Below are 26983 nucleotides of genomic sequence, written 5' to 3'. Positions count from 1 at the left end.
AAGTACGATTTTATTCACCACTGAAATAATCTATTAAAGACTTACTGTACTGAACAAACCAAAAAGTACAGTGTGTATTTTTTTAAATAACAAATCATGGAAATGATAAATAAAGTAACAATCCACATACCTATAATCACAATAAAGCAACAGAATCTGCAAAGTTCTTTGAGCCAAATGCATGCAGTGCCAGAAAAGATTATAAAGATTATAAAGATTTAGATTCCTTCTTACTATTTGAAAATTAAAAACATTCACAAGTAACAGATTGAATCTGTCATCCTAGCTGTTATTTCCAGTTACAAGTTTGCCACATCAATGATATCCATCATTCAGTGCTGTCATTGTAATTATTTGCCTTTATTGGAAGCATAATTTAAATGCTCACAAAGTTGAAAAGAAGAGGACAAGAGTGAGGAGTGGACTAATAAGATTATTTCTTCAAAGAACTTGCAAAGTTATGATGGCCTCCCTCAATGATATGAAGTCTTTAATTATTCTTTAACTAATTGAGTCAATGAATATCTCAATACCCTAATACAATACCTAACTCATTTGGAAGGTTCCCTTCCTAAATTCTAACTTGGTTACTTCAACTGCCAACCATTTTGAAAGACAGTGAATGTTGTCTGTCTATTTAACTGGGTGCTTAAAGGTGTCAAAACTAAATCTGGTCCTGTCCCCATCTGATATCCATAAACAATAGCAGGGTCAGGAAAGAAAGCATTGCTTGAACGTTCCTCTCCTTAGAATAGGCATTTTATAGAATTTTACTGCCAGTTTGAATTGGGCTACATAATTCAACCCAGTTTCAGAAATGGAATCTTGAATCCTTCAGATCTGCATAGGTCAGTAATGGCTATTTTCTATTTCAATGATAAGTTAATTCATGATAGAATAGAACGTGCAACTGGAGATTTAAAAACCCATTTCAGCCTCTAAATCATATTTCATAATAAAACAGCCAATTGTTATATTTGCAAGGTCAATACATAAAAACATGCTGAATGTTTATTTTGTACATGAAGCAATTTATCAAGATGCACAGAGATTAAATACAAATAGTGATTTTCTACAGTATTTATAAACATATTGGAGCTCAGAGCTCTTCAAAGAAAGGATTCAACATTCGTTATATTAGCTGTGGCTAAGAGGGCAGGTAGCATCCTTACCTGAGACCAGAAGGTTATGGTTTCAAATCGTATTTTATGATTTTTAAAGTATCATCCAGGCTAATAGTTTAATACAGTTGCAAGGAAGCAGAAATGCCACCTTCCAAATGCAATGTTGAACTGAGGCTCCATCTGCCTTCTCATGTGGTTGCAAAAGATCCCATGACAGAATGGAATCCTGATGTTCTGGCCAATAATTCTCCTCTATCAGCATCACTAAATTATTGATCTGATTATTATTAATTGTTATTTGTCTGATTTTGTTACACATAAGTGACACATATAATGGGTAGAGATCAGGACAGGAAATCTTTTTTATACAACTCTCACTCTGCCTAAAAAGAAATTGATTTGCTGTGACGTGCTTTGGGATGTTCTGAGGTCACAAAAGAATAATGGTTTCTTCTTGACTTGAAAAAAATGACAATTTTGTTTCTCATCAAGCTCTGCAGACATCTCTTAAATTGTCTGTAGGAGAGCTGGGTGTGTGGATTAGTGCTATGAGCCTGTCAGGCACATTCTATTGATGCTTTGTGTCAAGCATTTTGTGTCTATTGGACAGCAATTATCTTGAGGTTGGGACTGGGGTAGACATCCTTCTACTGTGGTTTGTGTTTCTACCTTGGACACGTCCAGTATATATGGTTACATCACTGATTTGGAGGACCCCACCATCATGTAAATATGTACAGGATACCTCTGTACTTCACACTTTGTCATTACAATCATTTCCTGCACTGTAAAATAAACTAAGCAACCCCTGAGGGTCAAAGTTGCAAAAAATTATAAGATTTCCATATTCTATATTTTGTTTTCTTTAAATGTGACTGTTCCAAATTCATCCTTTCACCGCTTCACTCAAAATATAAATTAATGAAATATAGAACAGATCACCTATTTAATTAAAATTCACAACTACATACTTGCAACATGATTGTTGTAAATAATGGATACCTTTAAGTATAAGGTCATTACCTTTTTGACCCTCTATCTCATTACACTCAGTGAAGCACCAGGAGGCACTAAGAACATAAACATGTGACAACAGTTGAATTACAAGGGCTGTCAAACATGCACCTAATCCTTCACTCAACGCACATCCATATGCACACACAATTTACAGCAAAGATCATTGGATAATAGTCAAGAACAGCACATTTATTTGCATTTTTCCCTTCCGACACTAGATGAAACATCCAGTGAGGAACTTGACAGATGCCATCTACCTCAGCAAAGTCTAGAGATTAATCTTAGGGCTTTTCTGGATTTTATGGCTCAGTTAATCATGATGTAAGACACTTCCTTACACCATCAGGGCTTTAAATTCTGATCATCTACAGAAAAAATATCTTTCAAAATTGATAAATGATGTGAATAATAAGTATATTTATTTCATGTGAAAACAGGATGATGTTACTGGCATTCCAGATAGTGTGGGAACAACAATTCACTGTAAAGTTTGAATGATACTGTTAATGGGTGATGGCACTTAGCCAACGAGAATGAAATTCTAATAATAGTTGATATAAAGTCTTCTATCAGACCTTCCTGGTTCAACTCACATATTTTCAATAATTAAGCAATATATCCCAAAATATCAAATTCCCTTATGTTCCAGATGAAACGAAATGCATCTCCGTGTTGCCAGCAGCATTTCCATTGTTTGTGTTCCCAACTCTCTGTTTGAAGATGAACGGGAATGCCTTTTTGAATGATTTTCTAAAGTTGTCTCCCATGAATGCATATACTATGGGATTGATGGAGGAATTTGTGTAGGACATGCAATGCGCCCATATCTTGACTTTGTATGTATAGTAATTCCTGTTAAAATTTGGAAGAAAAGATTGGAAAAGGATGTACAACTGGATGGGACCCCAACAAAGGGCAAAGAGAAGGACCATAACTGCCAACATCCTGGAGATCTTTGTGCGCATAGCCTCTGACCTTTCAGCAAGAAGTTGAACCTGCAAAATACAGGTATAGTTTGTGAAAAGAACTTGAAAGCATATGAAAACAAGGACTGAGAGAAGGGCAATCAATCCATCAAATTCTTTCAAAGACTCTGTAAAATCTACCTTATTATTGATTATACACCATTATAATATCTGCATACCTAGTCTCTTATCTCCCACAAATACTCCAGCAAAACGCCAGTTGTTCATTCATTCTTACATGTCCCTTTGACCTGCTGCTCGCCAGAGAACATTTGCCCATACTTTGCACCAGAGCAGAGAAACCAGTTGAGTGAATTTTCAACTCACTACACGGTTTAACATTAACAACAACGTATATTTATATAACTATTATTGTGGTGAAGTGTCCTAAAGTGCCATTATCAAAAACAATTTGACACTAAGCCAGATAAGGAGATAATAGGATGGATGGTCAAAAGCTAAATCAAAGAAGTAGCTTTTAATGTCCCAAAGATGAAAACAGAAGTAGAGATGTGGATATGTTTAAGAGGAGAATTCTAGAACTTAAAGTTTCAGCAGTTGAATGCATAGTTGCCATTAATGCAATTAAAGTTGCATGTTCAAGAGACTGGAATGAGAGACTTCTGAAAGAGGTGTAGAGCAGAAGGAGATTACAGAGACAGTGAGACCTTGTGAGGATTTGAAAGTAGGGATGAGAATTTTACAGCTGAGGTATTGCTGGGAGCCAATGTAAGTCAGTGAGCACAAGGGAGATGGGAAGATGAGTTGGTGCAAGCTAGGTCTGGGCCAATAGAAATTTGATAACCTCAAACTATAACTGAGGATAAAAGTATTGGGTAGTCAAAGCAGAGAAAGGAAAGTTGGATCAGAAGATATACGTATTTGTTACAGATCATCGAATAAACTGAAAATTTCATTTTATTGATGATCAACTAGATTTTTATCCTAATTTCATCCTTAGTTGAAACTCAATATCTGCAGCAAAATGGTATTCATTTCAGGTTTGAATCTATGGAACTTTAGCCTAGACATTCTGATTTAAATTCTGGTATTAACCATTTATTTTAATTATTTATCATAAATGTTAAAATAGTTGTGATTTGATAACCGAAGCCATTGTTTCTATTTTGCTAAAGGAATTAAAAATAGCATTCATCAGGATGAATTTTGAGAAAATAGTTTCTTTGATATTACATGAATCAAATAAATTACTTTTGTTAATTATTGTTTCTTTCCTCCACCTCAGCACTATGTTGAACTATTTTTAATTCCTGCTCTTTCTCCTTGATTGGAGCTGAAAAATGTGTTGCTGGAAAGCGCAGCAGGTCAGGCAGCATCAAAGGAGCAGGAGAATCGACGTTTCGGGCATGAGCCCTTCTTCAGGAACCTGAAGAAACACATTTTTCAGCTCTGATCTCCAGCATCTGCAGTCCTCACTTTCTCCTTTCTCCTTGATTACCTTCCACTTCTTTGATTCTTGCTCTCTTTCTCTATGCAGGAAAATTGTAGGCCACCACTTGATGTTAAAATCAAATCAAGAATCTTTCATACATTACATCACATTCATAAACCAATGTTTTATTTATTTGTAGTGCCACTTATTGGCAAACAGGTCTTCAGTACTATTGCCAGAATGTTGTCAGGGCATACTTGATCATTTGGGTATTTGCAAGTATATATGTAATCTAAAATTGTAGCTTAGCTCAACTAGTAGGCTTCCTATAGCACTATTGATAAGCTATCTAGAGCATGGGGGTTTATTTTAATTAATTCACAACACAAATAAAATCTACCTGGTAGTTGTTGTCAATGGGTTCCACAGCTGGTCGCCCCATCTGATGCAGCATGGCAGTATAAGACACACAGATCGTGACCAATGGGAGAAGATAGACAGCTAAGAAGTTATGTAGGATAAAGGCCTTCTCATGAGAAGCAGAAGGGAAAGATTCACTGCAATACACCTGGGGGCCAAACCAATATCCATTTTGAATCTTCTGATACATAGCCACTGGTATGGACACAATAAAAGACCCTGTAACAGAATACAAGAGGCAACTATTTCAGATAAAAGTATAATTTTTATTTCATTTTAGGAAGTTTCCAATTATTATTTTTTGCTATTTTAGAATAAGAAGCATAATTATTTTAAGAATATAGAATGTAAATATGAGTCAATAAAACAATGGAATAAAGATTTATTCATAGAGTGACTTTAACAGAGAAGAATATACAAGGCGCTTCATATAGCAAAATGATAAACAAATTCCGAAGTAGTGAAGGAAAGACTAGGAAGGGTTGACAAAAAATTGTTCCTGGAGGTGAGCTCTATGGAATGTTTTAAGAAGAGTAAGACGAAGAGATGTATGGATTTAGAGACGGAATTCCAGAACATAAGACAAGGCAACTGAAGGCACAAATACCTACAGTACTGCCAAATTAATATAATTAAAACATAATATTATTTTGCAATTTATTTACACATTTTATCTGGATTAAATTGTGTTCAGAAGGCTAACACTGAGCTATGTCAGGTATGAGTAGCCACTTGATTTATTGTACAGGTTTGTTTGTTTATAAAGGTTGCAAAAAAGTTAATATTTAATTGTTAAGCTAGATTTAAAATGATGAACTAGCAATTACCCTTTCCTGAAGTACATTTGTTAACAATTTATTATTGTCACTGAGGGCAAAAGAAAATGAATGAACATCCTCTAAAAAATACGAAACAAATATTCCTATTTTAGTCTTTGATTTCTTTTCACTTACCAATCCATATTCCAAGACTGACAGCCATTGCCACCCGGGGTGTTCTCTGCCTCAGGGATCTGAGTGGGTATACTGTCACATACCACCTGTCTACACTCATTGCAGTCAATGTGACACAGGTTGCCTGTACTGATACCTGCAACAACACAGTATACTTTCGAAAAAGAGACCACACAGAAAGCTTTCATATCAACGAGATGTGCAATGCTGCATGAACAAAGGTGGTGAATTCATGATTCATAATAAACTCCAGGTTCACCCACACGATCATTTGTCCAAGCCTGCATCAGATTTTACAATCCCCAAATTTAGAATCATTTCTTATCAATGGCAAATGTTGGCTCCAGAAACAAACACAATCAAAAGTAGCAGATGGAACAGCCATGCTATTATGAAGTACAGGAGTAGCAGCAACTATGAATGGGCATTGTGACTGCCTGAATGTGAGGTGACTTACGAATTCAAGACTACAGATAGATATATACAAAATGTAAAACGACCCACTCAAGGTTACTTTACAGCTCCACTGAAAGAAGAGTTAACAGATAAAGAAAGTTCTGCAAAAATTGTGGATTCACACATTCACTTTCCAAAGAAAAAAAGCTATATTGATGAACAATGAATATGTTTGCCCCTTGTCATGGATTGAAGAATTCTGATCCAAATTTAGTTCATAGCTCCAAGTCTCTGCTGACAATAAATTATGGGTTTCTTCCATTTGCCAGGAATGTGCTTATTAGTTATATGCTATGGTAGTAAATGCAGTAAGTTATCTAGCCATAGAGGGCTTCACAAAATATCCTATTTTCTACCACTTGGCCCATAGCCTTGAATATTACAACAGCTATAAAAGTACTTTTTATTCATTGTGCAGTCTCCTGCCTCAACTATCCTCCCAGTCAGTCCATTACAGATTTCCACCATCCTGTGGATGAAAAAAATTCTTCAAGTACCCCCTAAACCTTCTGTCCTTCACCTCAAAATTATATCCCCTTTTTATTAACTCTCTTATTATGATTATAGACAATAGACAATAGACAATAGGTGCAGAAGTAGGCCATTCAGCCCTTCGAGCCTGCACCGCCATTCAACATGATCATGGCTGATCATTCCTAATCAGTATCCTGTTCCTGCCTTATCTCCATAACCCTTGATTCCACTATCTTTGAGAGCTCTATCCAACTCTTTCTTAAATGAATCCAGAGACTGGGTCTCCACTGCCCTCTGGGGCAGAGCATTCCACACAGCCACCACTCTCTGGGTGAAGAAGTTTCTCCTCATCTCTGTCCTAAATGGTCTACCCCGTATTTTTAAGCTGTGTCCTCTGGTTCGGCACTCACCCATCAGCGGAAACATGTTTCCTGCTGCCAGAGTGTCCAATCCTTTCATAATCTTATACGTCTCAATCAGATCCCCTCTCAGTCTTCTAAACCCAAGGGTATACAAGCCCAGTCGCTTCAGTCTTTCAGTGTAAGGTAATCCCGCCATTCCAGGAATTGACCTCGTGAAACCTACACTGCACTCCCTCAATAGCCAGAATGTCTTTCCTCAAATTTGGAGACCAGAACTGCACGCAGTACTCCAGGTGTGGTCTCATCAGGGCCCTGTACAGCTGCAGAAGCACCTCTTTGCTTCTATACTCAATTCCTCTTGTTATGAAGGCCAGCATGCTATTAACCTTCTTCACTACCTGCTGTACCTGCATGCTGGCCTTCATTGACTGGTGTACAAGAACACCTAGATCTCTCTGTACTGCCCCTTTACCTAAATTGATTCCATTGAGGTAGTAGTCTGCCTTCCTGTTCTTGCCACCAAAGTGGATAACCATACATTTATCCACATTAAACTGCATCTGCCATGCATCTGCCCACTCACCTAACTTGTCCAGGTCACCCTGTAATCTCCTAACATCCTCATCACATTTCACCCTGCCACCCAGCTTTGTATCATCAGCAAATTTGCTAATGTTATTGCTGATACCATCTTCTATATCATTAACATATATTGTAAAAAGCTGCGGTCCCAGCACGGATCCCTGCGGTACCCCACTGGTCACTGCCTGCCATTCCAAAATGGAGCAGTTTATCACTACCCTTTGTTTCCTATCAGCCAACCAATTTTCAATCCAATCTAGTACTTTGCCCCCAATACCATGCGCCCTAATTTTACTCACTAACCTCCTGTGTGGGACTTTATCAAAAGCTTTCTGAAAGTCCAGGTACACTACATCTACTGGATCTTCCTCGTCCATCTTCAGAGTTACATCCTCAAAAAATTCAAGAAGATTAGTCAAGCATGATTTCCCCTTCATAAGTCCATGTTGACTCTGTCCTATCCTGTTACTGCTATCCAGATGTGCCGTAATTTCATCTTTTATAATAGACTCCAGCATCTTTCCCACCACTGAGGTCAGACTAACTGGTCTATAATTTCCTGCTTTCCCTCTCCCACCTTTCTTAAAAAGTGGTATAACATTAGCCACCCTCCAATCCTCAGGAACCAACCCCGAATCTATCGAACTCTGGAAAATAATCACCAACGCATCCACGATTTCCTGAGCCACCTCCTTCAGTACCCTGGGATGTAGACCATCAGGCCCCGGAGACTTATCAACCTTCAGACCTAACAGTCTCTCCAACACCAAATCCTGGCAAATATAAATTCCCTTAAGTTCAGGTCCTTCAGCCACTGTTACCTAAGGGAGATTGCTTGTGTCTTCCCCAGTGAACACAGATCTGAAGTACCCATTTAATTCCTCTGCCATTTCTTTGTTCCCCGTAATATATTCCCCTCTTTCTGTCTTCAAGGGCCCAATTTTAGTCCTAACCATTTTTTTTGCCTTGCACATACCTAAAAAAGCTCTTACTATCCTCCTTTATATTATATTTCATCATTGGTTGATGACACTATGTACTGTGGTATTTATTGAAAACAAATCTAGTCATGAAGATCTTTGACTTTTACTTTAGATCTGTTGGCTCAGTTTTGGATACTATTACATTGTTAGCAGATACTCCCAGCAATATCTTTATTTAATAATGTTACAAGTAGGTAACACCTAATTAGTTCTGAAAAATTACTGAGAGACTGGTAATTGACCTTTCCTTGACATCGTTGTACAAATAATGTGTTGTTAAGCCCATCTATTTAGATAGTTTAACTGAACCTACTTCTTGCAGTTGATTACTTCAAAACTAAAAATGAGCAATATAGAATATTTCTTATCAAGATATTCTAAACATGATCTATATAGAAAATTTCTCAAGCAGAATTAAAGGGCTGAATTTAGTCCTGATGGCATGTGTTCTGCCAGCCAGTGGTAGTGAACCCCTCCCCACTTCACTGCTTAATGGCACCCAGAGATACACCCTATTAGCAATTGTCAATTAATTCCCTATTAAGAACTGCTTATGACCTGCTAACCAAACAGAGTGCTGGTATCTCACAGGTCCCATCCACAATGGTGGGCACTGCTGGGACTGCAATAGGAGGAAAGTGCAGCGATGAATGTGTGTCTCACAGTCAGGTGCAGTTTGTTGAGATCAGGGCCAATCAGGCAGACCTGGGTGAGATAGACTGGATGTTGGTGAATATAGATGGCACCCTTCCCACAGGGGTGGGAGGACCTTCATGGGCCAATGAGTGCCTGAAAAGGAGGGCTCTCCACCTCATATACCTACCAGAAGTCCTCCAGGAATTACTCAGCCATCTCTCTGTGATGAAATGACAACAGAAACAGCAAGATGCTTTCAACTTGCCACTTAAGAGACTATGTTGGCCTTTTAGTAGAAGGGCCATCTTCCTCTATCCCCATTAGCGGCAAAATGGCTCAAAAATGGCAAAACAAAAGTCTGGTAAGCCACCAACACCTTCTGCCCTCCTCCTTCCCAATCTATTCCTAAAAGGCTGGCAAAATCCAGCCCAAAGCATTTCATATCTATATTATAAGGGGCCACATATACTTCTTTTTTGTGATTAAAATGATATAGACATTGGACCCCTAAAATTGAAATACCAGCTGAGGTTTGCAACTTTAAAAAATCAAGTGCTGTACATTGTTGAGCTATGCGATGCAATGTTGTTTTTGAAAAAGTGAGAGGAAGAGAATCTTTCAAGTTAAAGAAATTCTGTCTGACAATAACCTTCGGATTGGTTGAAATACAGTGCTAAAGTACCAAGGCAGCAGAGTGAAAGAAACATTCACTTCCTGTGTACAGAAAGAGTCTATCTCACTCTTTATGCCTCCATTGGCAGAAAATTTTAAAAAACTAGAACAATTCTAAAACAAGACCCGATCAACCATTTATTTAAAGCAGAGGTTTTCAACTTGTGTGCCGTAGCAAGGTGAGAAGTGCACCGTGAAATTCCTTGAGAAGCAGCACTGTTTTGCGCAGGCTTTCGATACCATGGTATGCATGAAGACTTGACACCATGCACTGCAGAAGATCGGAAATCTGTTCGTTATGCAGCCTGCTTGTGCCCAAACATCCAGTCTGACCATATGCAATGATCGAAGATCATGTCTCTGGGATGTGAAGAAACTGCGCATGAACAGGAAAGAGGCACGCTGTTGTTGAACGTCTGCTGAAGTGGCTTGCCTGCTTGGACATGTTTCCACATCAGCACAAATTTTAAGATGAAGATATTGTAATGTTTTTACTTAAGCCACTGCTCTAAGTCATAGAATACAATCTAAGAAGAAATGAATAAAATTCTTGTGACAAGAGTCAATTCCTAAGCTAACTCAATCAATTAAACATCTGAACCCAAAACCAAAAAGCAAGAACTGTTCAGAGACTATATAATGAGATCCAGCCTGTGAATTTTCATAGCAAGGAAATGTCACGTGCCGTACCTGAATGTCTCATTTGCAGAGAAATGTTGACAAACACTGTGATGATACCAAGTAAATTAAGATGTCATTTATAGATGAAACATCCATCTGTTGTGAACAGATACATTCAGTACTTTTAAGAGATTGAGAGAACAAAACATCAAGCAGACCCAATGTCAATGGAGCGTGTGTGCACGTATTGGTTAAAGCTCAAGAGGCTAGTTAGCAGGTGGATGAACTTGTAGCAAAATCAAATAAACACCATACCATTGCTGAAACCTTAACTGTGCCTGCATATAAACAAATCATAGCTGTGATTGAAGTTGAACTGAGCAGATTTTGAAAATGTGTCTGTGCTCACAGTTAAAACATTTGAAACATTAATACTTTTGATCTTTCTTTAGCTTGTTAGATGCACAATGTTGCAAAACTCTCTAGTAAGGCCAGAACCACAATAAATGCTAGTAGTATTAACAGGCCCTTTGGCCCGTCATGTCTGGTTTGACCATGATGGCATTCTAAATTAATTCCATCCACCTGCACATAGTCCCTATCCCTCTATTCCCAGTCCGGTCATGTGTCTGTCCAAATGCCTCTTAAATTTGTTATGAGCGATCAATTTAGCTGAAAAAAGTGGGTCATCTATGGAATTGTTTGTCTCATTGAAGTGTGCCTTGATACTGGAAACATTGGAAACTACTGATTGAAAGAACGACCATTACCCTAGACATGTCATCAGTGTGAAAAAAAAATCACAAAAGACTGTGTAAGGCATTATGATCAATACTTGCAATCAGGGATTTGTGACCTTTGAAATTTTGTTTACCCTATCCATGTCATTTTTCCAGCTATAGTATCTGTGTCAAACCTGCTGGCCATTGTCTATCTTAATTTTGAATGAGCATTTGTGTGTTTGGGGGTTTTGAAGGACTATAGTTTAAATTAAATGCTAGTAGATTAGAAATCTTTGCTTTTCACTTATCTTTAACGTGAGCAGAGTGTTACAATAGAGTTATTTTTCTATTAGTGACGAAACCTGGTGTGAGTTGCTTTTGGGCTGAATCTTATGTTTCTTTTTAAGCGAAGTCCAAGTTGTGTTAAGCTTTTCAGAGGGTTTCTTATTGCAAGGTCTAGGGAATCTTCTTGCTGCAGGGAATCAGGGTGTGGCTTGATTAGTCAAGGAAACAGCTTTCCCAGTTTGGCACTAGCCTTCAGATTTTGATAGGGAACACTTTGGAGGGTTGACAGGACTGAGTTTGCCATTTGTCAGTTTTAGTATTTTGGTTGATGTTGGGTGGTCTGTCCAGTTTCATCCCTTTGAGTATCTGTCTGAAGGCCCTCCTGCTCTGCATGGATACAAAATACTTTTCTCCCTTTCCATCAAAAGCTCCATTGCAGTGTTTGAAAACCTTGATGTTTGCTGTCTCATATACTTAACCATTCCTCAAAGTATCACAGCACAGATTCAGAAACATGAACCATGCGTGATATTAGGTCACCTGCTGATATATGCAGTCAATGAACCATGACGCTGCACACAGTACCAATGTTATCCAACAAACAGCACAAATGTACTGTTCTACACAATGAACAAGCACAGGATAATTATTTAACCTAATACCCAAGCCCATTTTCAAGGATAGGCCAATATTCTGAAGGACGAAGTTTAACAGAACTGCAGCTCTGATAAAAATATTTTCAGTGAAAATTATTCATTTCAAAAAAAAGCATCAAGGTTGACCCTACTAGAGTCACATTGACATAATTTTAGGGTTTACGTTCACAGCACACACAGCCATCAAAAATTACAGCATAGTTGTAAAAACCTAAAATAGGTTTCCTATATAGTTACCATTTACCTTAACATATAAAGTATAGTGCAATGTTGTTCAGTACATTTGCCAGTAACCACATGAGAACAACTGGAAATTTCAATTGTGGTTAATGGCATTTTATTTCATAAATAAAATATGATAAATAGACACCATTGTTGTTAGCTCACAGGACAGGCACTAAATTTGCTCAAGAACTCTAAATATGTATACAGGTAAAGGAATTTAATTAAATTAGATTCATTTCTTAATGGTTGAAATTTTAGGAGTTCCAAACATTTTTTAATTCTATTGTCAAATAGTTAAACAGAAAATTGCCTTGTGATCTCAGTTTGCAAAATTTCTATGCTTATATTTGTTCGCTTTCAAAGGGATTCCTCTGAATGAGAATATGAGCATTTAAGAGATCAAATTATCTTTTCACAAAGTAATGAGTCAGACGTCCTTGATGAGAAAATAATAGTTTTTTTTTAGAGTAATGCTCCATATAAATCTTTAAGGTTGCAGCAGAATCATTCAGGAATAGACATTGTCTCAACAGTATATTTCAGTTTCTGCTATTACAATAACATATAAATCTTTCATCTATAGCATTAAGATGCCATGTGAAACATAACAATCATAATGCTGGAAGACAAAATTAAAGATTGTACAAACTAAAATATATTTTTGTATGGTTTTCTTATAAATAGTGAGAGAAATAAGAAAACAAAATGTGTAAAATTGAGTGGTAGAATCATATGCTATAATCATTTACCCATAAATCCTCTATTCTTCTGTTAGGCTGTTTAACCATCCATATGGCAGGATATCAGTTAATTATCCCATTTCTATCTGAATCATAGTAAACAAATTAGCTGTTCAGTAAGTACTTGAGTTACAACAGATACAAATGGAAATTTAGCCAATTATACTGTCATAATTTAGTGTATAGATTTTGTACAGGGCAAACTGTGTGAAATCTACCACAAAACAGAAAGGGGCTGAAGGTTAAAAAAAGGATCTAGCAATGGTGGATAATTCATTGTTCCTGCAACACACAAGTATACATGCACACAGATATAAGAATAATTCGAATGTTCACATTCAATTCATTGACTTTTTTTAATGAGTGTGGTTAAGCCTGATGTTTAAAATGTATGTATAATTATCTGTTATTATGCATCCATCCTTTTGTGCACCTCCACTCACTAGCAAAGGTTGCACAAACAGACAAAAGAAAATACCATGTAGCACATCAAGCAGATCACTACAGCTCAAAGAAAAAACCTAAGACTGATACTGTGAGACTGATTGCTAGTATGACTGCAAACATTTACCCAGAAGATTTTACACTCAGAAACTACCCATAAGAACTATAGTCTATCAGTAAATACTTTATTTTTGACATTTCTGTACTTAATGAATTCAGGAATTCTGAAGGATTTGAGTCCTTCTGGGAGATGAGTCCTGGAGGCCAGTTGTGGGCAGGAGCCTGGAGTAGGAGGCAGTTCAAACTTAGGATGGCGTGGGAGATGAGTCCCAGAGGCAATTCACAGGCCACAGCCTGGAGTGTGAGGCAATCTGAGTCCAGGCTGGCCTGGGAGATGAGTCCTGGAAGAGAGCTGTGGGCTGGAGCATGGCTTGAGGAGGCAGTCCAAGCCTAGGGTGGCCTAGGAGACGAGTCACAGGCCAGAGCCTGGCATGTGGAGGCAGCAAGGCCTCGTGTTCTGAAGCCCGGCAGGCACAGACTCAGTGAAAAGGACTATAATTTGAGTACTTATTAAAGATATTTTTTATTCATATTCTGGACATTGTGTAATTCAAGTACATTTGAAAACTTTGTATTCCTATGCTAGACTTCTTTTTTACTCTTTCAATTCTGTAGCAAACACTTAAAGTATCTGTACTTAGGTACCCTGTACCGAAGATGGTGCCAAAGCAGCAGCATTACAATCTTTTCACTGCAATCATTCGAGTGCATGTGACAATAAAGGCTATTCTATTCTAATTATTATTTTTGTGATAAATGTTACTATTTGTAACAAACATGCTCCCATACACATTCCAATTATAAAGGGACCACAAGATAGCTTTAAAGGATAAATGGTCCTTGAACACATTTTTCCCTTGTTTTTCTAGACTGCCTATTTCTGACACTATTTAGTTTTCTTTCCAACGTTGTTTTGCTTCTTACAGCAGCTTGAAATTATACTGCATTTTTAAAAAAGTAAATCATTGCAAGACACTTTGCAGGAGTGGCAGCATGGTGGCTCAGTGGTTAACACTGCTGCCTCACAGCACTGGGGACCCATTTTCAACTCCAGCCTCGGGCAACTATCTGTGTGGAGTATGCACATTCTCCCCGTGTCTGTGTGAGTTTGCTCCGGGTGCTCTGGCTTTCTCCCACAATCCAAAGATGTGCAGATTAGGTGAATTGGCCAGGCTAAGTTGCCCATAGGGTTCAAGGATGTGTAGGGTCAGGGGTAAATATAGAGTAATACAGTAGGGGAATGGGTCTGGTGGTTTCTCTTCAGAGGATCTGTGTGGACTTGTTTGGCCTAATTCCACACTGTAGGGATTCTATGAGTGTTATACAAAATTTAACCCTCAATCAAATTAGGGATTATTAGGACAGGTGATCAAATGCTTGATTGAAGAGGTAGGTTTCAGGCAGCTTCCTAAAGCAGAGATGTAGAAGGATATATTTAGAGAAGGATGAGAGAGGAAAGGAGATTTTGAATCTTAGGCACAATGATCAATTACAAGATGAAAGATGCACAAGAGGCAAGAATTGGAGGATTGCTGGGTTATCAGAGGGTTATAATGCTGGAGGAGGATGCAGAACTGGGAAAGGATGAGGTCCTGGTAAGAACAGAACATGATTTAAATAGATTAATCCAATTTCATGGCAGATCCTGTTTGATCACTTTCTATATAAAGAAGCATTATCTGTGTCTCCTACTGTATTGAGCTCAAACACCTTAAGGTATTTTTAAGAGTTATTGCTTCACTTTTGTCAAGTTTTTTTTTCGAAAGTGAAGAATAATTGCTTACAAGTTAGTTCTCATATTTGACCTTCACAGACAACAAGTATACAGTAATTAAATAAAATATATGTTGTCATGCTGTATAACCCCTCAGCATGTAGCAGAGGCAGCATGGTTTGAGTTGAAGATTTTAACTTGTATAGAGATTGGAATAAGCAGAAAAGTAGCAAACTTCTTCAGTGTTTTTAGGATATTTAAAATATTCCAGTATGAATAAGAGTGAATAGAGTCACACAGAGTAGAAGAGGCCCTTCAGTCCATCAGATCTGCACTGACCTATCTACACAAATTCCACTTTCCAGCACTTGCCCAATATCCCTTTAATTGCTTTAGCCCAAGAACTGTGAAAGGTGCTCAAAAGTGTTGTATTATCATTCAGAACCAGTCCATTCTCCCAAGGGATAAGAGCTTTATTTGCCTGAAAAACTAACAAAATAACAGTAAAGAGTTCAGGGACAATCATACAAGAAAATGAGAAAATAAAATGTATGGATCATGGTGATTGGAGGAGATACAAACAACAACAAAATAGGCAATACGAGCAATGGAAGGGAATATGAAAAATATTTGCAAAATACATCTCAATCAGCACAAAGAACTTTACAATTATGTTTGGAGAAAAAGGTAATCAAGATAATTTGTGCTCCTCTAAAACAGATAACTGTAAATAGCAATAAGGAAAAGACAATTACCTCTAATAATTACAGAAATTGCTGGAAAGATTCAGCAGATCTGGTGAGATTAAACAAATTTAAGGTTTCAAGCCACGTGACCCTGTTCTGAAAGAAGGTCACCATACTTGAAACATTAACTCTGTTTTCTCTCCACAGATGCTGCCAGATCTGGTGAGTTTCTCCAGCAATTTCTATTTTTGTGTATTTCAGAGCTCCATCATCCACAATTCTTTGCTTTACCTTTAAAGTCAAAGAGTTATAGAGATGTACAGCACAGAAACAGACCTTCAGTCCAACTCGTCCATGCCAACCAGATATCCAAAATTAATCTAGTTCCATTTGCCAGCTCTTGGCCCATATCCCTCTAAACACTTCCTTTTCAGGTACCCATCTTGATGCCTTTTAAATGCTATAATTGTACCAGCCTCCACCACTTCCTCTGGCAGCTCATTCCATACATACACCACCCTTTGCATAAAAATGTTGCCCCTTAGGTCCCTTTTAAATCTTTTCCCTCTCATCCTAAACCTATGGCCTCTAGTTCTGGACTCCCCCAACCCCAGGAAAAGACCATGTCCATTTACCCTATCCATGCCCCTCATGATTTTATAAACATCTATAAGGTCACCCTTCAGCTTCTGACACTCCAGGGAAAACAGCCCCCAGCCTTTTCAGCCTTCCCCCATGGGTCAAACCCTCCAACCCTGGCAACGTCCTTCTAAAACTTTTCTAAACCCTTTCAAGTTTCACAACATCCTGCCTACAGGAGGGACACCAGAACTGCACACAATATTCCAAAAGTAGCCTAACCATTGTCCTGTACAGCTGCAACATGACCTCCCAACTCCGACACTCAATGCTTTGACCAATAAAGGAAAACATACTAAACGCCTTCTTCATTGTCCTATTTACCTTAGACTTCACTTTCAAGGAGCTATGAACCTGCACTCCAAAATCTCTTTGTTCAGCAACATTCCCTAGGACCTTACCATAATTCCTGCCCTGATTTGCCTTTCCAAAATGCAGCACCTCACATTTATCTAAATTAAACTCCACCTGTCATTCCTCGGCCCATTGACCCATCTGATTAAGATCCTGTTATACTCTGAGGTAACCTTCTTCGCTGTCCATTACACCTTCAATTTTGGTGTAATCTGCAAACTTACTAACTATGTTCATTCCTATGTTCATATTCAAATCATTTATATAAATGATGAGTAGCAGTAGACCTAGCACTGATCCTTGTGGCACACCACTGGCCACAGATCTCCAATCTGAAAAGCAACTCTCCACCACCACCCTCTGTCTTCTACCTTTGAGCCAGTTCGGTATCCAAATAGCTAGTTCTCCCTCTTTTCCATGTGATCTAATATTGCTAACCAGTCTACCATGAGGAACCTTGTCAAGCATCTTACTGGAGCCCATATAGATCACATCTGCCCTCATCAATCCTCTTCATTCGTTCTTCAAAAAAATTAATGAAATTAGTGAAACACGATTTCCCACACACAAAGCCCTGTTAATTATCCCTAATCAGTCCTTGCCTGTCCAAGTACAGTAAATCTTGTCCCTCAGGATTCCCTCCAACAACTTGCCCACCATCAATGTCAGGCTTACCGGTCTACAGTTCCATGGCTTTTCCTTACCCCCTTTCTTAAATAGTGGCACCATGTTAGCTAACTTCCGGTCTTCCGGCACCTCACTTGTGACTATCAATGATACAAATATCTCAGCGAGGGGAACAGCAATCACTTCCCTAGCTTCCCACAGAGTTCTAGAGCACACTTGATCAAGTCCTGGAGATTTATCCATCTTTATGCATTTCAAAATACCCAGCACCTCCTCTTCCATTTCCAAGATGTCACCATCTTCTTCCCCACATTCTGTGTCTTCCATGTCCTTCTCCAGATAAACACTGATGCAAAATACTCATTTAGTATCTCCCCCATTTCCTGTCGCTCCACACAAAGGCTGCCTTGCTGTTCTTTGAGGGGTCCTATTCTGTCCCGAGTTACTCTTCTGTCCTTAATATATTTATAAAATGCTTTTGGATTCTACCTAAGCCTATTTGCCAAAGCTATCTCATGTCCCCTTTTTGTCTTCCTGATTTCCCTCTTGAGTATATTCCTACTGCCTTTATGCTCTTCTAAGGATTCACTCAATCTCTGCTGCTATATACCTGACATATGCTTCCTTCTATTTCTTAACCAAACCCTCAATTTCTCTAGTCATCCAGCATTCCCTACACCTATCAGCCTTGCCTTTCACCCTATCAGGAATATACTGTCTCTGGACTCTCATTATCTCATTTTTGAAGGTGTCCCATTTTCCAGATGTCCCTTTACCTGCGAACATCCGACCTAATCAACTTTTGAAAGTTCCTCTCTAAAACTGTCAAAATTGGCCTTCCTCCAATTTAGAACTTTAACTTTCAGATCTGGTCTACCCTTTTCCATCACTATTTTAAAACTAATAGAATTATGGTTGCTGGCCCCAAAGTGCTTCCCCACTGACACCTCAGTCACCTGCCCTGCCTTATTTCCCAAGAGTAGGCAAGTTTTGCACCTTCCCTCATAGATACATCCACATACTGAATCAGAAAGTTTTCTTGTGCATATTTAACAAATTCATCTCCACCTAAACCCTTAACACTGTGGCACTCCCAGTCTGTGTTTGGAAAGTTAAAATCCCCTACCATTACCACCCTATTTTTCTTTCCACCGACTACTGGGGGGTCTATAGTGCAATCCCAATAAGATGATTATCCCTTTCTTAATTCTCAGTTCCACCCAAATAACTTCTCTGGACATTTTCTCAGAAATATCCTCCCTAAGAACAGGTGGAATGTTATCCCGCATGGGCGACATGGTGGCACAGTGGTTAACACTGCTGCCTCACACCGCCAGAGACCTGGGTTCAATTCCTGCCTCAGGCAACTGTCTGTGTGGAGTTTGCATATTCTCCCCATGTCTGCATGGGTTTCCTCTGGGTGCTCCGGTTTCCTCCCACAGTCCAAAAATGTGCAGGTTAGGTGAAATGCTAAATTGCCCGTAGTGTTAGGTGTAGGGGTATGGGTCTGGGTGGGTTACTCTTCGGAGGGTCGGTGTGGACTTGTTGGGCCGAAGGGCCTGTTTCCACACTGTAAGTAATCTAATCTAAAAACACCATTCCCCCTCCTCTCTTGTCCCCTTTCTATCCTTCCTATAGCATTTATATCGTGGAACATGAAGCTGCCAATCCTGTCCATCCCTGAGCCAGGTCTCTGTAATTACTATGATATCCCAGTCCCATATTCCTAACCATGCCTCTAGTTTATCTGCCTTCCCTCTTCAACCTCTTGCATTGAAATAAATGCAGTTTAAATTTACCTCGTTCTCTGATTTGGTCCTGCCTGCCCTGACTGTTTGACTTGTTCCCTTTCCCAACTGTACCAGTCTCAAACTGATCTTTTTCTTCATTATCTCCCTGACTCCCCCCCTCCCCACGCACTACTTTAAATCATCCTAAGCAGCTCTAGCAAACCTCCCTACCAGTATATTAGTCCCCTTCCAATTCAGGTGCAATCCATCCATCCTATACAGGTCACTTTTACCCCAGAAGAGATCTAATCCAAAAACATGAACCCTTCGCCCCTGCTCCAGTACCTCAGCCACACATTCATCTGCTCTATCGTCCTATTCCTACCCTCACTAGCTCAAAGCACCAGAGTAATCCTGATATTACTACCCTTGAGGACCTCCTTTTTAAATTCCTGTCTAAATTCCTATGTTGTCTCATCCTTTTTCCTTCCTATGTCATTAGTTCCAATGTGTATAATGACCTCTTGCTGGTCCCTCTCCCCTTTTTGAGAATATTTTGCACTCTCTTTGAGATATCCTTGATCCTGGCACCAGGGAGGCAACACACCATTCTGATTTCTTGCTGCCAGCAGCAGAAACGTCTATCTGTGCCTCTGACTAGAGAGTCCCCTATTACAAGCAATCGCTTGGAACCTGATGTACCCCTCATTACATTATAGCCTGATTCGGTACCAAAAACTTGGCTGTTTATGCTACATTCTCTTCAGAGTCCATCACCCCCTACATTTTCCAAAACAGCATATTTGTTTGAGATGGGAATAGCCACAGGAGGCTTCTGCACTCCTGCCTCCCTCTTCTATCTTTCGTGGTGGTAGCCCATCTACCTGGCCCTATCTCAGTTTTTCTCCCTTCCTATAACTGCCGTCCATCACACCCCTTTGTCCTGTAAATTCCTCATGCTTCTAACTGCAACTCCAACCGCTCCATGTGATCTGATAGGATTCACAACCAAACACACTTACTGTAGACATAATTATCAGTAACATGGAAATTCTCCCTAATCACCCACATCCAACAGGAAGAGCACATTACTCTACTAAAGGCCATTTTTGCACCCTAACATCTACACACCCAGAAAGTAGCACAGTCTTCCTGCTCTAAAAAAAAAATTCCAGGGTAACTTAGTACTTATGTTTTATATTTTTAAATTTTAATCAAGACAGATGTCCATAAAACATATAACCAAAAAGAATTTGTTCTACTCATTGTTAAAAAAAAAGACAGCAAGGTTACACCTAAAAACCATGCACTTATCTGCTCCTGTGCTGTGAGCTCTCCCACACATATTCCTCCAGCTGTAAATTTTGCTGTTTGTTCATTTTTCTTAGATGCACTCTGATGTTCAGAAATACTTGAACTCAAACTGCAAAAGCAGTAACTGTGCAGATTCACTGGTTTGTCAGACAGCAGTGTAGGTTTCTTTCTCTTTCTCTCACTGATCATGTGGTCAATGCTTTTGTTCTCTACCCCCTTTTTAAAGTGCCATTGTTTTGATCTATCTTTTCCCCGAAGTTCCAAAACAATGCAACATCTTATGAAATAGCAATTATTGCTCCTGGAATTTGAGAAAATTACCTCCAACGCCTAAAATACCTCAGGAAAGAAGCAGCTCTCACAGCCTCAATGTTTTCTTGTCCTCCATCATGGATTACCCAGAATCCTCCTATTTAATAATTACTTTGTAATTATCAGTAATTACAGTTGAGATTAGGATATCATGCTGTACACCACAAGGAAACTAATGTTGAATAAAAGACATGAAGTCACCAACATTATTATGACAAAAGTACTATTTTTAAAAAAAACTAGAGTGACCAATCTCTAGGTTCAAATGGCTTCCAACCCATGATTTTAAAAGAAGTAGTTGAGAAAATGGCAGATGCCCTATGCATAATCTTCCAAAGTTGACTCAATTTAGGCATTTTCTTTTCAATTGGAAAATTGCACATGCCACTCTGTTACGTAAGAAAATGGATGAGAAAACCAAAGTTAGAGACAAGTTAATCTAACAGCTCTTGCAGAGAAATTACTTGAATCCATAGTTAAGCATAGAATGATTGAACATCTTGAAAAGTATTAGTTGACTGGAAAGAATTAACATTAATTTGTAAAAGTGTAGGTCTTGCGTGATAAATCTGACTGAATATTTGTAAGGAAAATCCAAGGTATTAAATGTGTGTGAATGTTTATTATGTGAACTGCCAGAAGACATTTGATAAATCTCTCATTAGAGATAACTAAAGTTGAAGCCCATGAAACTAAAAGCACATTATTGACCTGGTTAGGAATTTGTCTGAGTGGTAGGAGATAGTGAGTAGGAATAACAGTAAGATATTCTATACAGCAGAGCATAATAAGCAGCAACTCACAGGAATCTGCGTTCGGAACTCAAATATTTACTGTATTTAGTGATTAGATATTGAGATAGAGAGCCACATCTTCAGTGATCCAAAGTTAAGCAGTGTTGATGATTAAATGGCAAGTAGATGCTAAAGATTAAGTGATTCAGCAAAAACAAGGCAATAGAATTCAATATAGGCAAATGTGAGATCATCCACTACAGAATAAAAAAGGATGGCTGAGGGAATTTTCTAAATGGTGTAAAATTAGAAACAGTGGAGGTTCAAAAGATGTGGTGGTGCAAATACGTAGATCATTAAAATGTCATGAACATATAGAAAAGATAATCAAAATAGCATGGTCACACGGACTTTAAACTAGTAAATGGCCGGGGAGAGGTCTTGGGGGAAGTCAATACAGTTTCAAAATCAAGTAACATGATAGACAGTAAAGAACCAGTAAGGAATCCAACTTCAGATATGGCAGGTAATGGCAAAACTGTAAGAAGTGCATTGATTAAACCAAGAGAGAGAAAAAACAAACAGATGAATAAAGCATCAGTGCTGAGAGAAAGGTCACAGTATATGATCCAAATAAAAGTCCGATATACAAATGCATGGACTGCAAGGAATAAATTAAGTGAATTGTAGGCACAAATTCAAATTGGAGATACTGACATAGTAGCCATTACTGAGACATGGCTGCAGGATGGTCAGCATTGGGCATTAGATATATCATGTTATGAGGTTTACAGGACAAACTGGGAAAGTGGCAGAGGAAATAAAATTTATTCAAGGATGAGGGAGAATATAATGATTGGAAAGCATTCAATGGAGACCATGTAGTTGGAACTGAGGAGCAGTAAAAACATCTAAAATTGTAATAGGTGTTGTGCACAGATTGAGAGTGTGGTGCTGGAAAAGCACAGCCGGTCAGGCAGCAGCCGAGGAGCAGGAGAATTGAGGTTTCGAGCATAAGCTCTTCATTTGAAATGAGACCCATGGGTGAAGGGGGCTGAGAGATAAATGGGAGAGGGTGAGGCTGTGGGGAGGGTAGCTGAGAATTTGATAGGTAGATGAAGGTGGGGGTGATGGTGATAGGTCGGAGAGGAGGGTGGATCGGATAGTTGGGACTGAAGATGGACAGGTAGGACAGGTCAAGAGGGCAGTGCCGAGTTGGAAGGTTGGATCTGGGATAAGGTGAGGGGAAGGGAAATGAGGAAACTGGTGAAATCCTCAGTGATCCCATGTTCAACCACAGGGGATCAATGTGGACTTCACCAGTCTCCTTCTGAATCATCTTTATTCATTTTAAGTTTGATTTCTGTTTACTAGAATTTTTTTTTGTTCTTAAAAAAACCCATTGAATGATACTATATTCAATCAGATACTGTCTTGATATTGAATGCCACTACTTATGTTTTAATAGTTACACCCATGCCGAGGATTAAAACTGTTCTGGACCTAAATGAATATGGCGGTGAAATATAGATTAGCAGTAAAAATTTCTTTACAGCCTGATTTATTATTGCTGCAATCACCTTGCAGCCAACATTTCCGGCACTCCAAACAGACCCCACTATCAGGGATATATTTCCCTCCCCACCCCTTTCCGTCTTCCGCAAAGACGGTTCCCTCCATGACTACCTGGTCAGGTCCACGCCCCCCTACAACCCACCCTCCCATCCTGGCACTTTCCCCTGCCACCGCAGGAACTGTAAAACCTGCGCCCACACCTCCTCCCTCACCTCTATCCAAGGCCCTAAAGGAGCCTTCCACATCCATCAAAGTTTTACTTGCACATCCACTAATATCATTTATTGTATCCGTTGCTCCCGATGCAGTCTCCTCTACATTGGGGAGACTGGGCGCCTCCTAGTAGAGCGCTTTAGGGAACATCTCCGAGACACCCGCACCAATCAACCACACCGCCCCGTAGCCCAACATTTCAACTCCCCCTCCCACTCTGCCGAGGACATGGAGGTCGTGGGCCTCCTTCACCGCCGCTCCCTCACCACCAGACGCCTGGAGGAAGAACGCCTCATCTTCCGCCTCGGAACACTTCAACCCCAGGGCATCAATGTGGACTTCAACAGTTTCCTCATTTCCCCTTCCCCCACCTCACCCTAGTTCTAAACTTGCAGCTCAGCACTGTCCCCATGACTTGTCCTACCTGCCTATCTCCTTTTCCACCTATCCACTCCACCCTCTCCTCCCTGACCTATCACCTTCATCCCCTCCCCCACTCACCCATTGAACTCTATGCTACTTTCTCCCCATCCCAACCCTCCTCTAGCTTATCTCTCCACGCTCCAGGCTCACTGCCTTTATTCCTGATGAAGGGCTATTGCCCGAAACGTTGATTTTGAAGCTCCTTGGATGCTGCCTGAGCTGCTGTGCTCTTCCAGCACCATTAATCCAGAATCTGGTTTCCAGCATCTGCAGTCATTGTTTTTACCTCGTTGACATAGCAATTTGCTGTGCAGCAAGATCTCTGCCCTCTTGAATGAGGACTGCCATTAGCAAGGCGTCCTGCCTGGTTGTGTAACACTGCTAATCAACAATGCAAGGCAATGCAGGGATTCTCTGAACTTGCAGGTAGTCGCTGACTAAAGCACTGACAGAAAGCAAATATCCCTGAGACACAGCCAGGCCCAGTCCATCAGCTGGGTGTCTGCCTAGGAGTAAGAAGCATCACTGTTGCAGTCTTTCAATGCTAATTATTAGTTCACCCTGAAGTACAGGTCTCAACTTCCTTGGCATCATGAAAATGTATTGGAGAGGTGCCATGAAGATCCTGAACAGTTGGCAATTATCAGTTGCCAATATCTGTGGATAAGTTAGTGATGAAGCTTGTGGTGAGCTAAATCACCACGGATGCCTTCAACTTCCATGTCAAGAATTCTCGGTTCAGTATTGCTTGCAATATATGGTAAGATAGAATGGTGCATATTAATTTGGCAAGATTTGTTCCTATTAAATCATCAACAAGCAATAATCCTCCTGGAGTCACATTGTTGCTAGATCAGGTAAGGATGGCAGAATTCCTTCCTTAAAAGACATTAGGGGTATTTGCAAACACTAAATAAATAAATGTCTGAACTGTGGCCCATGAAATTTGGACTTAGCATGGCTCAGAGAATGTATCCATGTTAGGTCAGTTCACAGTAACAGGCATTCATCAGAAAAACTTGGAAACTCACCTGTTGTATGTAATTGACAAATTTGCACATGAATTCCCCGAAAATCCAGCTCGGGAGTGGGTATAGGACTGCAGTGAATGGGACACAGCATATCAAAAAAATAATGTCAGTTGTAGCCAAGTTTGCTAGAAAAAGAAAGAAAAGCTTAGAATAATTTCAGTCTAAAAGAGAATTGGGAAATCAACCAAGTTACAGTCAAAGCAATTACCCACCATTGTTCTCATAATTATTATTATAATTTAGAAAACTCAAATACTACAGTGCTATTACCATACTTAGATAAATAGATTAGAATGTTTTCACAGAGCACTGTGTGCTGGGTTAATATAACCTTTTAATCAAGAACTGAAGGATTGTGTATCAAAAGTGATATTTATACAAAGATTATTTTTAGATTTACAAACATAAAATGAATACTTTTTCTGAATTTTTACTGCTACTGGTTTAATTTAAAACAAAACAAAACATTAACTCAGAAAATTTGCAATTACAAATTTAAATCTGTCTTTTGTTAAAAAATTTAAAAAAGCTTACACTTAATCATTATCTAATACATGTTGAAATAAAATATACCTTTCCCCTCACATTAGATTTTCATTAATTTCAGACTACCTCTGATTGTAAAAATCATAGTTTGATAGTTTTAAAATTACTCATGCATAAATCTGCACGTAATTTACAGATCCTGATTGCCGTTATAAATCAATCACTGTTTATTCTTTTGAAACAACCCAGGCAGTGATGCAGGCCTGCCAGCATATATCAGAATCGGTCCCCAGCCTGGATTGATGGGGTAGTTATCTGGTTGCAAGAACAACGTTAACTAAATGCAAAAACAAAAGCTTATGTGAAGGGCGATTAATTAGTATCCTGGCATCACTGAAAAAGTCCAAAAAGGGAGATGAGATACTACTAAAACTCGATGGATTTAGTTATCGATGCTATTACCTATGTAAAAGTTGGTAACTGTGCGCATCTGCTTGTGCTTCGTTACCACATAAATCACTAGCGAGTTTCCAGCCAGACCCACCACCATGAGAATCCCGAAGAAGAGAGGCACCAGCCAGGCGTCCATCAACACTGGGGGTCTCGGAGCGACTGTCGTGTTACTACAGACGTTCCCCAAACATGAAATGTTCAGATACTCGAAAGACTCATTGGTGGAGGAGTCCACAGAAGCTCCCAGCATCTTCCTAAGGAATCAAAACCAGTGCAGTTAAAACCACTTTACACAGAGGGAAAAAATAACAATCAGTAATCTAAAATTCCCCGAGAGATTCAGCCAGGTTTTCCTGTCCAGTAGGTCATGGTACCTGTCCAGATGCTATTCTGACTTTAACACTTGGTTAACGAAACGTTTAGCCATTTATCGATTGAGCCAAATCAGTTCTCTGCATCATCCGCGATCTCACTCCGAATTCACTGGCACGAATCAGAGACGGAGCAAAGGAAGGCGGGCTTGATGCCAGGCGAGTGCAAACGGTTTTTTTTTATTGTAGACGTTGACGTGATCGATAATGTGTCTTTGAAATCATAGCCGAGGATCAGAATTGCGCTCTCCTCAAATCCGATCTGACGCTGCTCAAATCCTTATAAAAAGAAAGAAAGGTTTCTTTAAAGTCAAATTATAACAAACTACTCGATTTCTTCAGTTGTTTCTGTGCTTGTACTTATACAAAGATCTTGAACAAAAATTATTTTCTTCTGTGTTTTATGTAAATATATTTTGTTAACTGGATTCATGTCACTGGATTAGTGAGTCATAACTCCAAGATATGGATTCAAATCCCATCATTGCTAATGGTAAAATTTTAATTCAATAAAAATCCAAAATAGAACAA

The 26983-nt window shown here is 39.2% G+C and overlaps 1 protein-coding gene across 1 annotated transcript; it reads right to left on the bottom strand.

Moving 5' to 3' along the window:
- On the bottom strand, positions 1-26605 carry LOC122565251 (G protein-coupled receptor 54-like). Its single transcript, XM_043721026.2, has 6 exons — positions 26456-26605; positions 26091-26335; positions 25143-25267; positions 5873-6008; positions 4900-5138; positions 1-3136 (listed from the first exon to the last, which is right to left on the bottom strand). The coding sequence occupies exons 2-6, from the start codon at positions 26329-26331 to the stop codon at positions 2780-2782; spliced, it is 1098 nt and encodes a 365-aa protein (XP_043576961.1). The 5' UTR covers positions 26332-26335; positions 26456-26605; the 3' UTR covers positions 1-2779.
- Positions 26606-26983: the final 378 nt, after the last annotated feature.

This window comes from Chiloscyllium plagiosum, unplaced genomic scaffold (genome assembly GCF_037043375.1).
Source record: "Chiloscyllium plagiosum isolate Xiang-an unplaced genomic scaffold, Cpla_swu_hap1 HiC_scaffold_28, whole genome shotgun sequence".
Taxonomy (NCBI): Eukaryota; Metazoa; Chordata; class Chondrichthyes; order Orectolobiformes; family Hemiscylliidae; genus Chiloscyllium; species Chiloscyllium plagiosum.
Note: the sequence above shows the minus strand (reverse complement) of the source record. Positions and strands in the feature narration are given on the sequence as shown.

Coding starts and splice junctions, on each gene's coding strand:
- LOC122565251 (XM_043721026.2), bottom strand. CDS start 26,331: ATGCTGGGAGCTTCTGTGGACTCCTCCACCAATGAGTCTTTCGAGTAT. Junction 5,139..5,872: donor CAGTCTTGGAATATGGATTG/GTAAGTGAAAAG, acceptor ATTCTGTTACAG/GGTCTTTTATTGTGTCCATA. Junction 3,137..4,899: donor CCATTGACAACAACTACCAG/GTAGATTTTATT, acceptor TGTATTTTGCAG/GTTCAACTTCTTGCTGAAAG.